At 41.2% G+C, this 12,175-nt stretch overlaps 1 protein-coding gene and 1 pseudogene across 7 annotated transcripts in view; both read left to right on the top strand.

Moving 5' to 3' along the window:
• The window catches only part of LOC138390622 (phosphatidylinositol 3-kinase regulatory subunit gamma), a 137,996-nt gene extending 126,936 nt beyond the window's left edge, over positions 1–11,060 (top strand). For 6 of the 7 annotated variants that reach the window (XM_069479910.1, XM_069479913.1, XM_069479911.1 and 3 more), the window contains 3 exons: positions 964–1,038; positions 1,473–1,643; positions 7,332–11,060. In XM_069479910.1, the coding sequence (XP_069336011.1) occupies positions 964–1,038; positions 1,473–1,643; positions 7,332–7,530 (445 nt within the window). In that variant the 3' untranslated portion in view covers positions 7,531–11,060. The remainder of the gene's footprint in view (positions 1–963; positions 1,039–1,472; positions 1,644–7,331) is intronic. The other variant, XM_069479914.1, reaches the window with a different exon arrangement.
• LOC138390942 (5S ribosomal RNA) lies at positions 6,153–6,272 on the top strand (annotated as a pseudogene).
• Positions 11,061–12,175: the final 1,115 nt, after the last annotated feature.

The following is a 12,175-nucleotide window of genomic DNA, read 5'->3' as shown; positions in this document are numbered from 1 at the left end:
GGATCACTTGGGCCTGGGAGTTTGAGATTGGCAGTGAGCTGCAATGATGCCCCTGCATTCTACCCCAGTAGACAGAGCAAGACTCAGTCTCAAAAAATAAAAAAGAAAAAAAGAAAAAGAAATGAAGCTTTGTCTAAAGGCTTGGAATGTTTTAAGTTAAGATAAGGAAGTCTGTTAATCAGAGACAAGCCACCAGACATATACCAAGACTCAAGTGATCTGTTAAGTAAATTGATGACCTGCAAGTATGATTTAAGCTTTGTCTTATATAGCTTTAGGCCTGTTAATGAGTTACAAAGGATGTCTTCAAGGAAGGGGGGCATGATGAGGCATGTCTGACCTCCCTTCTCATGGCTAGCAACTCAGCTTCAGGGTATTTTGGGGCCCCATTAGCCAAGAGGGGGTCCATTGAATCATTGGGGGGCTTAAGATTTTATTTTATTAATAGTACACACACTCATATTAATTATTCAGCTTGTCACCTTGAATTTCCTGTGGCTTGCTAAAGTGCAAAAATAGCTCTTGAAATTTATAGTTTAGAAATTTAAACTCAGTTCAGTTGGCCACACTGGAAGTGGGTCCTCTGGTTTAATGAAGATTGCAAATATGACACTATGTTCACCTAACTTATAATTTCAGAAACAAATGCCCCACTGTGTGTGAGTACAAGTATGTCTGAACTTGTGGCATAACCATCCAGAAAAGAAAAATGAAAAGTAAGAGAAGTGCCTAATTTCAAGTAGCTCTCTGTGTTTCTGCCTTTTTGCAGAAAAAGTTAATTCATCATGGTATTAGTTGAAGGAAAAGTAATGGAGAGACTAATTTAGGGAAATCTTTGTTTACTCTTTGTGAGATAAGGAAAAATAGGTTTCTGGACTCTGGAAATTTGGTTAGCTTGGACATATGTACCTTGTACAGGCAGAATTTGCATAGTTTCTGACACTGGTGTCTTTCCTCTGGCAGATGGCTCAATCACAAAGGAGTGAGACAGAAGCGCCTGAATGCGTGGCTGGGAATCAAGAATGAGGATGCTGATGAGTAAGTTCTCTCTATACTTTTCTGTCAGAGGGCTTTGTTCTCAATATAAGACATGAACCTTCCTTATACATGCAAAATGTTGGTTCTCATTGTACTTGTGGACATTGAACGAAGAACTCTGGATCTCTTTTGAATTGAGTTGCCTGAAGAATACCCTATGGGCGCTTGAGTTCAGAGACCTGCCTAGCCACGGAAATCTGGATGCATACGCACTGTTACTCAGATACTCATGTTTCAGCTTATTAGATGAAACATGTGAATGCTGTGCTTTCTGCAACACAGCAAGTAATGAAGGGTTTAAAAAAACACCCAATAATTGCAGTTTTGCTTCATCATTTTGTGGTTAAAGATTTAGAAGAGCATTTTATTAATGAATTTGCTTTTATATCTAAGTAATCTGATTGTAAGGATAATGTATTAACATTGAATTTTAGGAACTATTTTATCAATGAGGAAGACGAAAACCTGCCCCATTATGATGAGAAGACCTGGTTTGTGGAGGATATCAATCGAGTTCAAGCAGAGGATTTGCTTTACGGGAAACCTGATGGCGCATTCTTAATTCGTGAGAGCAGCAAGAAAGGATGCTATGCTTGCTCTGTGGTGTAAGTCTGCTCTGGGGTTATGACCTTTTGAAATCTTCTGCATTGATTGATATAAAATCAGTGCCTCATAAAATTCAGATGATGGGTAAAGTGTGGTGGTTCACACCTGTAATCCTAGCACTCTGGGAGGCCAAAGCAGGAGGAGCGCTTGAGCTCAGGAGTTAGAGACCAGCCTGAGCAAGAGCAAGATGTCGTCTCTACTAAAAACAGAAAAATTAACCGGGCATAGTGGCACACACCTGTAGTCCCAGCTACTTGGGACACTGAGGCAGGAGGATCGCTTGAGCCCAGGAGTTTGAGGTTGCAGTGAATTACGATGATGCCACTGCATTCCACCCAGGGCAACAGAGTGAGACTCTGTCTCAAAAAAAAAAAAAGAAAAAAATTCAGATGAAAGTAGTTAAAGTACAGTAGTGAGGACCCGTGGCTTGGACCATTCATATTTGTACAAAGAAAACAGTTCTATGAGAAATGATATCTGAAATTATCTTGGGGTTTTAATTTACATGGTAAGCAGATTAGGCCCTGCAGTATTGCAGTTGGATTTTAGGTATCTGTGAAAAGTAATGTGAGATCTTGAATTGAAAAAAAAATCACTTAATTCCTTAGTAGTCTCCAGTATGCCTAGCTTGGTCACCAATGTCAAATTAGGGAAGGCTTGATTAAATGAACTATTTTTACTTCAAAACAAAAACTCTAAATTTTAAAATCAAATAGTATTCTGTGAGGTAGTGATAGAAAATGTGGAAGGGTTTTTCTTAAGATGATTGTATGACTTTTTTGAGAAAAGCCTATTTTCCTTTTTATGGAAAGTGAAATTCAAAGAGTAACTAACCAGGTCTCAGTCAGGTTTTGTCTCAGTGTTTAGTATATTCCTTAAGATGGCGAACATCTTCATTGACAAAGACCACACTTAGAAAAGGATATGAAGGTGCCAGATATACTGGGTTCAAATCCTGGCTCTACTGCTTACCAGCAGTATAACTTTAGGTAAATTACTTAACCTTTCAATGAGCAGTTTCCTTATCTGTGAAATAAGAATAATATTAATAATATCTACTTCAGGGTTTTTGTGAGGATTAAATGAGTTGATATATGTAATATAATATGCTTTTAACAGTGATGGCACATAATAAGTAAATTTTTCTACTAATATTATTATGATGATGGACACAGCAAAAGACAAACAAAGATGGCAAAATGATTGTGCCCTCAAAGAGGGCAAGGTGGAGAAGCTAGACAAAAGGATTCATGTGAACAGAGTGCTTAGTGTTTTACATGATCCTCTTGTCTTCAGTGGTCTACTTCTGTCATGGAGTCAGAGTTTGAATCCAAGTTTACCTGGTTTCAAAGCCCTCATTTTTCTATTGCACCAGGCTTTCTTCATTTCACTAAATATCCAATATAAATAGAATCACTGTGAAATAGGTATCATTAGTAGGCTGTGCACACATAGAAGTGTTAATTCTAGTGGAGAAGGAGAGGGTTGGGAGGTTTTATGGAAAAGGCATTTGAGCTGGACCTTGAAAGTATGAATGGATGTCTTGTGGGGAGAATATGGAGAAGGAATTGAAAAGTGCATTGGATTAGTGTTATTCAAAGATACAACTACTTACAACATTTCATTTCTCTCTCTCTTGGGCTACTGAAATTATTTGAGTGGAAATGACAAGAAAGGATGGTTCTTGCAAAGATTTGGGATCTTTTAAGAATAATAAAAAGAAGGAAGGCAATAAGCCCAGCCCCTTACTTTCACCCAGGTCACTGGGTGACAGCCTATAGGTTAAGCCTATTGTTTGGAGGCGCTGCCCATCAAACCTAATCCCTGGCAAACCAAGAAGCAGCTTGAATCTTGGGGAACTGTATTCTTGTTCTCTTTCCTTTAGCAACAGATTTGACCAGACTCAAGTGCACAACAGTGTGGATTTCCCTTGCCTATAAAAACTAACTGCAGTCCTACTTCATATTGAGGATGATTGGAGCAAGAGAGGCTGGCATCCCAAAGACTTCCACTTTTTTGCCAGCCTCTCTTGCTGTAGAAAGCCTGCCAGCAGTGATCTTGCAATATACTTAGGAGATTTGCTGAAGTGTAGGGATCTGCATAAGTTCAGTGTTTTAGGACTCACATAGCAAAATTAAAATGTTCATGTAGTAGGATGTCAGACATGGATCTCTCATTTATTTTTCCATTCTACTTTCTGTTAACAACATCACAAAGAAACCTAAGAAGAAGTTGTTAAACACCAGGGCCTTTTCAGGCTAAAGACCTGCAGCCAGCAATGCATATATTCCACTGGGTTGGGGAATCAGATAATGAGAACTTGTATTCCTAATTATTGTTGCCATTTGGAAAATAAGAAGTTTGATTAAGGATGGAAAACTAGACAGAAGATCAACAAGGAAATAGAAGACTTGAACAACACTGTGAAACAAGTAGATCTAACTAACAGACATCTATAGAACACTCTACCCAACAACAGCAGAATATACATTCTTCTCAAGTGCATATGAAACATCATCCAGGATAGACCATAATTAGGCTGTAAAACAAGTCTCAATAAATTTAAAAGGATTGAAATCATACAAAGTGTGTTCTCCAACAACAATGGAATTAAATTAGAAATGATAAACACAAGGAAATTTGAGAAATTCACAAATATGTGGACAGTAAACAACACACTCCTAAATAACCACTGGATCAAAAAAAAAGAAAACAAGGAAAATACTCTGAGATGAGTGAAAATGGAACTACAACATATCAGAACTTACGCGATACAACTAAAGTAGTGCTAAGAGGAAAATTTATAACTGTATGTGTCTATATTAAAAAAGAATGATCTTAAATCAGTAACTTAACCATCTTCCACCTTAAGAAATTAGAAAAATAACAAACTAAACCCATCCAAGCAGAATGAAGGAAATAATAAAGATTAGAACTGAAGTAAATGAAATAGAGACTATAAAACAATTGATAAAATCAATGAAACCAAAAAGTTAGTTCTTTGAAAAAAATCAACAAAATTGACAACCCCTAGCTAACCTGGCAGAGGCAGAGAGAGAGAGAAGATGACAGTAATTACTAAAATCAGGGTGAAAGAGGGGACTTTTTATAGAAATGAAAAAGATAAAGGAATACTATAAACAATTATATGCCAATAAATTAAATAACTTATACAGCTAACCCTTGAGCAACATGGGTTTGAACTGAGCAGATCCACTTATACATGGATTTTCTTCCACCTCTGACACCCCTTACACAGCAAGATCAACCCCTCTTCTTCCTCTTCCTCCTCCTCATCAGCCTACTCAACATAAAGACGATGAGGATGAAGACCTTTTTGATCTACTTCCACTTAATGAATAGTAAATATATTTTCTCTTCCTTAACGATTTTCTTAACATTTTCTTTTCTCTAGCTTACTTTATTATAAGAATATGGTATATAATATATATAACATACAAAACACATGTTAATTGACTCTTTATGTTACTGGTAAGGCTTCCAGTCAACAGTAGGCTATTAGTAGTTAAGTCTTTGGGGAGTCAAAAGTTGTATGTGGATTTTAGACTATGCAGGGGGTCAGTGCCCCAACTCCCATGTTGTTCAAGAGTCAGCTGTATTTACTGTTGGACGAATTTCTGGAAGCACACAAACTATCAAAACTGACTCAAGAAGAAATAGAGAATCTGAATAGAACTATATAACAAGTAAAGAAATTGAATTATTAATCAAAAACTACCCATAAAGAAAAGCCCAGGCTCAGATGGCTTCACTGAGGGATTCTACCAAACATTTAAAGAACAATAACATCAATCCTTCACAAACTCTCCCCAAAAATAGAAGAGTAGAGAACACAAAGAGTAGAGAAGAGTAGAGAACTCATTTTATGATGGTATTACCCTGACACCAAAAGCAGACAAAAACATCACAAGAAAATTGTGGGCCTTATGAATATAAACATAAAAATCCTCAACAAAATACTAGCAAACCTGTTTCAGCTGCTTATAAAAAGGATTCATCTCAGGAATGTAAGGGTGTTTCAACATACAAAAATCAATCAATGTAATAAACCGTATTTATAGAATAAAGGACACAAATTACACGATTATCTTAATAGAGGCACACAAAAGCATTTGATAAAAATCTACTCTTTTCATGTTAAAAAACACTGAACACAAACTAGGTATAAGAGGGAACGTCCTCAACCTGGTAAAGGGCATCAGTGAAAAACTCACAGCTAATATCATACTTAATGGTGAAAGACTGAATGCTTGCCCCTAAGATCAGGAAGAAGACAAGGTTGTCTGCTCCAACTATGTCTATTCATCTTTGTACAGGAAGTTCTAGTCAGAGCAATTAGGCAAGGAAAAGAAATAAAAGAAAACCAGATTGGAAAGGAAGAAGTAAACTGTTAGAGCTATAAGTGAGTTCAGCAAGGTTGCAGGTTACAAGATACAGAGGTGAATTTCTATATGCTAGCAATGAACAATCCAAAAAGGAAATGAAGAGCCTACGGCTATACCACTCTGAACATGCCCCATCTCGGATGATCTTGGAAGCTAAGCAGGGTCAGGCCTGGTTAGTAACTTGGATGGGAGGCTGCCTGGGAATACCGGGTGCTGTAGGCTAAAAGACTAAAACAATAACAACAACAAAAAGACCTCTGCCAAAATGAAATGAAGACATACCATTTACAATAGCATCAAAATGATGAAATATTAATATCTAGGAACAAGTGTTAATTGGTCAGTGACTGCTAAAAAAACAAAAGCAAACACAAAAGAAGTGTTAAGAAGTTGTACAGTGAAAACTACAAAACATCATTGAAAGAAATTAAAGAAGCCTAAATAAGTGAAAAGAATCAGGCACGGTGGCTCAGGCCTGTAATCCTAGCACTTTGGGAGGCTAAGGGAGGATCCCTTGAGCCCAGGAGTTTGAGACCATCCTGAGCAAGAGCAAGACCCATCTCTACCAAAAATAGAAACAATTAAGCCAGGCAGGTGGCACATGCCTGTAATCCCAGCTACTTGGAAGGCTGAGGAAGGAGGATCCCTTGAGCCCAGGAGTTGGAGGTTGCAGTGAGCTATGATGAGGCCGCTATACTCTACCTGAGGCGAAAGAGTGAGACTGTCTCAAAAAAAAAAAAAAAAAGAAAGAAAGAAAGAAAAGAAAAAAATGAGTGAAAAGACATCCTGTGTTCATGGATCAGAAGACTTAATATTGTTAAGATGGTAATACTTCCCAAATTGATCTACACATTCAACACAATCCCATCAGAATCCCAGCTGGTTATTTGCAGAAATTGATACGATGATTCTAAAATTCATAGGAAAATGCAAGAGACCCAGAATGACCAAAACAATCTTGAAAAAAATAGAAAGAAGTTGGAGTACTCACACCTCTTGATTTCAAAACTTAGTAATCAAGACTGTGAGGTCCTGACATAAGGAGGGACATAGATCAATGAATAGAATTGAGAGTTAAGAAACCTCACATTTATGGTTGTTTTAACATATCTGTATATCTGTGGCCAAGTCCATAGGGGGTGGGGGAAACAATTTTACAAGCTTTGTCTGATTGACTCTTCCTCCTTTGCGAAACAGTTGCTCTCAGACTTCTGGTCTTTTAGTGTTCTCTGTCTTCATTGTTACCTGCCTTAACATTTTTTCTGTGGTATGTCGTTGCAGTGCCGATGGGGAAGTGAAGCACTGTGTGATCTACAGCACTGCTCGGGGCTATGGCTTTGCAGAGCCCTACAACCTGTACAGCTCTCTGAAAGAGCTGGTGCTCCATTACCAGCAGACATCCCTGGTTCAGCACAACGACTCCCTCAACGTCAGGCTTGCCTACCCTGTCTATGCACAGATGCCCTCGCTCTGCAGATAAAGAGGAAGTGGGGAGAGAGGTGGCTCTCTAGCATTTTTTCCTACAGTTTTTATTAGACTACGATGAGGGCATTCTTTCTACGTAGACTGCTTGTTTTGCACAAGAAGTGATTCTGTGAATGTGAAGTGGAGAGGCCGAGCAGCCGCTGGCCTGGAGAGGGGCATTAGGGGCCTGGGTTCTCTGCGACTCAGCAGTGCCACTGCACCGACTTACTAAGCTGGAAGCAGATGTTTTGGGGAAAGTCTATTTCATTGGGGTTTTTGTTTTGTTTAGCCAGGCACGCTCAACAGAACTGACTAGGCTTGATGGGGGCTGGGGGTGGGGGATGTATTTGGAAGCCTTTGAAGAGTCCATGTCCTCTTTTGGTCTTTAACTCTGAGAATGCAGCAGGGGCATGGCTCTGTTGGGAGTTCTGTTTTGCTCTGGCAGTCTCTCTTCCTTCCCCTCACTCCCCAAAAAAGTCTGTTTGGGTTCTGTGGCAGAATGGGATTTGGTGGAAAGACAACCAAAGGAAAATGGGGAGGCTTGGGATTTCATTTAAAGAATCTAAGGTGGTAAAAAACCTTCAAGTGAAGGTACTTTATTTTACTAACATAATTTAGGCTTCAGCATCTCACATGTTCCCCCCTTTAGAGAAGCATTATGTTCAGCAACCAAGAAAACAGTTTGTTGCCGGACCAAGGTTTGATGGGAGAAGACAGCACTAGTAGCTGAATGTATACTTCTGTACCAAAACTTGAAAATAAAAACAAAACTAGAATTTGTGAGTTTTAGTAAACACTAAAATTGGTCAGTGTAACCCCCTCTGTCCTATCCTTGTTTCTTGGAGATGAGGAATAGCATTCGTTTTGTGGGGATGGTGAGCGTTGAGTCTTAACATGAAGTTGGTGCTTGTGTGGTGTTTCCTTAGCCTAAAGAACGATATGTTGTTTGAAACCTTTGTAACTTGTTTGTATGAGTAAAGGTGCAATCCAGTGCTTTTAGATGGCTTGATATACCAAATAATGATATAGAACAACATTCTTAATTTGTGCTTCCCCAAGTTTAAAGGCCCTGCAGAAGCAGTAAACATGGTTTAATTTCCCTTCATCTCCCCCTCCTTTGCTGGGTAGGGTTTAGGGAGCCATAGATGGCTAAGGAGGGGAGTCAGATTGTGGTCAGGGACCTCAGTAAATCACAGACCCAGGGGCCCTGGTGTCCAGAGTGAGGGTCGTACCACATTATACATGTGCTTCCATACAGTGGTTTCTGAAGCTTTTGTAGGGAGAAAAGATGGCTTACAGAGTTTAGACTGTTGGTAGAAGCCGTCTGGAAGCTTTTTCTTTTTGCCTTTTTTGTGATCCTACCATTAAGGCAATGTGCACAGTCTGCCCTCATGCTCCAGTGGCCTTGATTTTAGGCCAGGAATCTTCTGCTCCATGTGGCTTAAGCCTTCCAGCTGAGTGAAGCTAGCCGAATGGAATGGGCGTGGGGGAGCAGGCATCTACTCCTGCCTCCATTATGCCCCACACCCATCAGTCAACACTCATTTGACAAAGTCCAGCTGCCTCTGAGCCAATCCTGGGACCGTACTAGGGTCAGAGCAAGTCAGCTGTTTGAGCCCAAAGCTGTGCAGTCAGACATCCTGGCTGAGCTAGAGAAGCCAGTACTGGGGTCTTGGTTCCTAAGTCTTACAGCTAGGAAAGCTCTAGTTTTGGGGGTGAAAGAAAAATATTACTTTCTCTAAGCACTTACCTGGGTGAGGGTCTAAAATATGGACCATGATGTAGACATTGACAAAAAATTTTGGAAAAACCTCCAGTTAACTAGCGATGAGGATAGGAAGGAAAGTGCTTATCTTTGGCTTTTCCTTGGCTATCTTGCAGTTTCAAGATTGGGTGAGATAGAGACAAATGAACCGCCCTCCACTGTCACTGTTCTGACTTAAGCCCTTGGCTAAAAGCCATCACACCCCTTCCCCACACTGCCAGACTGAAAGTTTTCCTGAGCAATGCCAGGCTAATTGCTGCTGGGCACACCTGGATGCTTTGCACCTGGCGTTGAACCTGCTTAAGCAGTGGATGCTCAAGATTAGGTCCAAGGAATCCCTTCTATCTGGTACTAAAATTTTAGTGTATTCTTTTAAAATAAACCAAATGGGTATAAGATATGCGCTTGTAGTGTTGAACAATGTGTCTGTTCCTTTTTGGGCAGACATGAGGGTGTGCAGAGAGCGAGCGAGTGCCATCTAATTACCCACCTTTGGGCTGGCTTGCGAAGGACTGCTTTTTTTCAGTCCTACATTCCTTCACTTTAATTTCTGTTTTTCATTTTTGAATTCATTGCTTTGTGGGATCTAAGACCCAGGGATCATTTGAGAAATTGGAAAATATCTTTTCTGACCAGTTGCCATATGACTTGCTTGATCCTGAGCCAGTGGAAACGGCAGAGGGACAGTCTACCAACCACTGGGCCTGGCGTGCGTGGAGGGGTAGTACGCTTCTCCTTTACTCCATGGCTTGGGAGCAGATTGTGGCCTTCATTAGTCGAGCTCTGTGTCCTATCCCATCACCCGGGCCCTAGGACTAGCTCTCTTGGCATCTTAACTGTAGTCTCACAGAGGAAGAGGGTAAAGAGACAGACCAAGACCAGAGGGGCTCGGTTCTTCTCTCCTGGCTAGAGAAGCTAGCCAGCAACATGAAAGCAATGTGTGGCTGGCCGGACACGGGCCCTAGGCTCATCTTTTCCAGGTGGAACCTTCATCACGGAACAATGCTGTCTCCACCTGGCCGAAGATGTCAAACCTTGGCCATGGTTCAGGCCTGGATAGGCTGCCTGTGTCCTTCCACTGATCTGGCCAAGAATGAGGACCTCACAACACTTCCACTCCTCCCTCTCCAAACCTTGATGGGATCTCCTACTTTGGACCTCATGTCCTCAGAAACAGCTCTGAAAGTCAGTGTGGTGTCTTCTGTGGGTCTCCTCTTCTTGCTGCAAGGAACCAGCCCCATGTTTTCTCTTGAACCAAGAGTTGCATTTGGGCAATTCTTGGTTTCTAAGGTGGTCTCTGTTGCCAGTTAAGACCCTGGGTAGGCCTCTGTGAGGCTTCAATGGCTTCAGAAAACAGAGGGTCCAGATGGGTCCTGTGCTGCCAGCTGCTCAGCCTTGCTTTAGCTCTAGCCACTTGTGACAACCTTGTTTCCTTACAAGTTCCAGCATGTGACTTTGGTGCCCTATTGTTACGTGTGAAAAACCTATTCTGTTGTCTTTGATGTAGTCAAAAAAATTCATGTAGTTTACATAAAAATATCTGATTCACAAGGAAGCCAACTGTATGTCTTGTGTTGGGACAGTTCATAATGTAGTTCCTAGGCCACTTTTGCAAATTGTTCTTGTCACCAGATGTGTTCAGACATTGCTGTGCAGTTGTAGGGGAGGGTGGGGGGAAGGTGAGGGGAGATACTTTTTGGTCTTTTTGTTTTTAACCTTCCCCAAGAGGGGACAGTCTGGCCAACTTGCTCCAGTAACGCAATAAAGACATTGCAATAAAGCAACTTTTTGTCTTCATGCTAGTGGTGGTGGTGGCGGGGTGGGGGTGGGGGGGCAGTGCTGGGGGCAAGGTGGGGGTCAAGAGAGAAGACTGGGGCATTGAAAAGCCCTCGAAACTCCCAAACCGTCTCTCTAATAAGCATCAAAAGACCAGTCCCAGGGCTGAACTGGGGCCACCGGAGGCTCCCTCAGGGAATCGACCCTAACAGGCATGACACCAGAGTCCTGACCACCCAACACCCGACATAGGACACAGGGAGACTCAGATACTGACTCTGAGAAAATTAAGCCTGACAGCCATTTCTTCCCCACCCCACTACCCACTCCTAGTGAGCCCTGCTCATTGGTTCTCACCACATATTTCTGCCCAGAATTGTTTCTGCATTCTACTCTGGAGGAAGGGGAAGTGGACTCAGTCTTATAGACTATCTTACTGTTGTTCCAGAACCTTGTCACCTCCTGCCAAGACACTTTACTGAGGTTCCTATGTGTTGAGAACATAATCAACAAACGATGACAATCTCGTTGCATAGGATATTGCAGCTTTCAGCCTTGTCTCAGGCCCCACCGACATGTACTAAATTACAAATAATCAGATTGAGTAGGGGAACATTCTGTTGCTCTAAATGACCTTGCCTATGTTCTTCCTCCTCACCACACTTTAGCTACACAGCACCCCCAAGACCAATGCTAGAACTACAGATTATCTCTCCTAATCCCAAGAGTTGTTCTTACTTCTCTGTTTAGGATGCTCAGATTTCTGTCTCCTGCCCAGTCCTTTCTTCTGAACTCTACCTGCTAGCTGATGTCTCTACTGGGACTGTGGGTGTCCCCACAGCCACAGGCACTTCAAACTTGTTTACTTCACAGAGAAAACGTGGTTGGCTATGAATTCCTTTACCTTCTTACCATCACATCTACAAAGCCGTCTATATAACCATTCTCCTTCCCACCTGTTAATTTACAAAAAGTAGTCTTCCTCCAACTAAAGCCAATCCCTCTACATGTATTTTGGAATCTATTTTCTCTCACCTTCTCAAGAATTTCCCATGGTCAATGATCAATTCTTTCACAACTGTTTCCTCTCAACTGGATCATCCCCACTGACATTTAAACG

The sequence above is a fragment of the Eulemur rufifrons genome, chromosome 8 (genome assembly GCF_041146395.1).
Source record: "Eulemur rufifrons isolate Redbay chromosome 8, OSU_ERuf_1, whole genome shotgun sequence".
In the NCBI taxonomy this organism is placed as follows: domain Eukaryota; kingdom Metazoa; phylum Chordata; class Mammalia; order Primates; family Lemuridae; genus Eulemur; species Eulemur rufifrons.
This window is presented reverse-complemented; position numbering and strand designations above follow the sequence as displayed.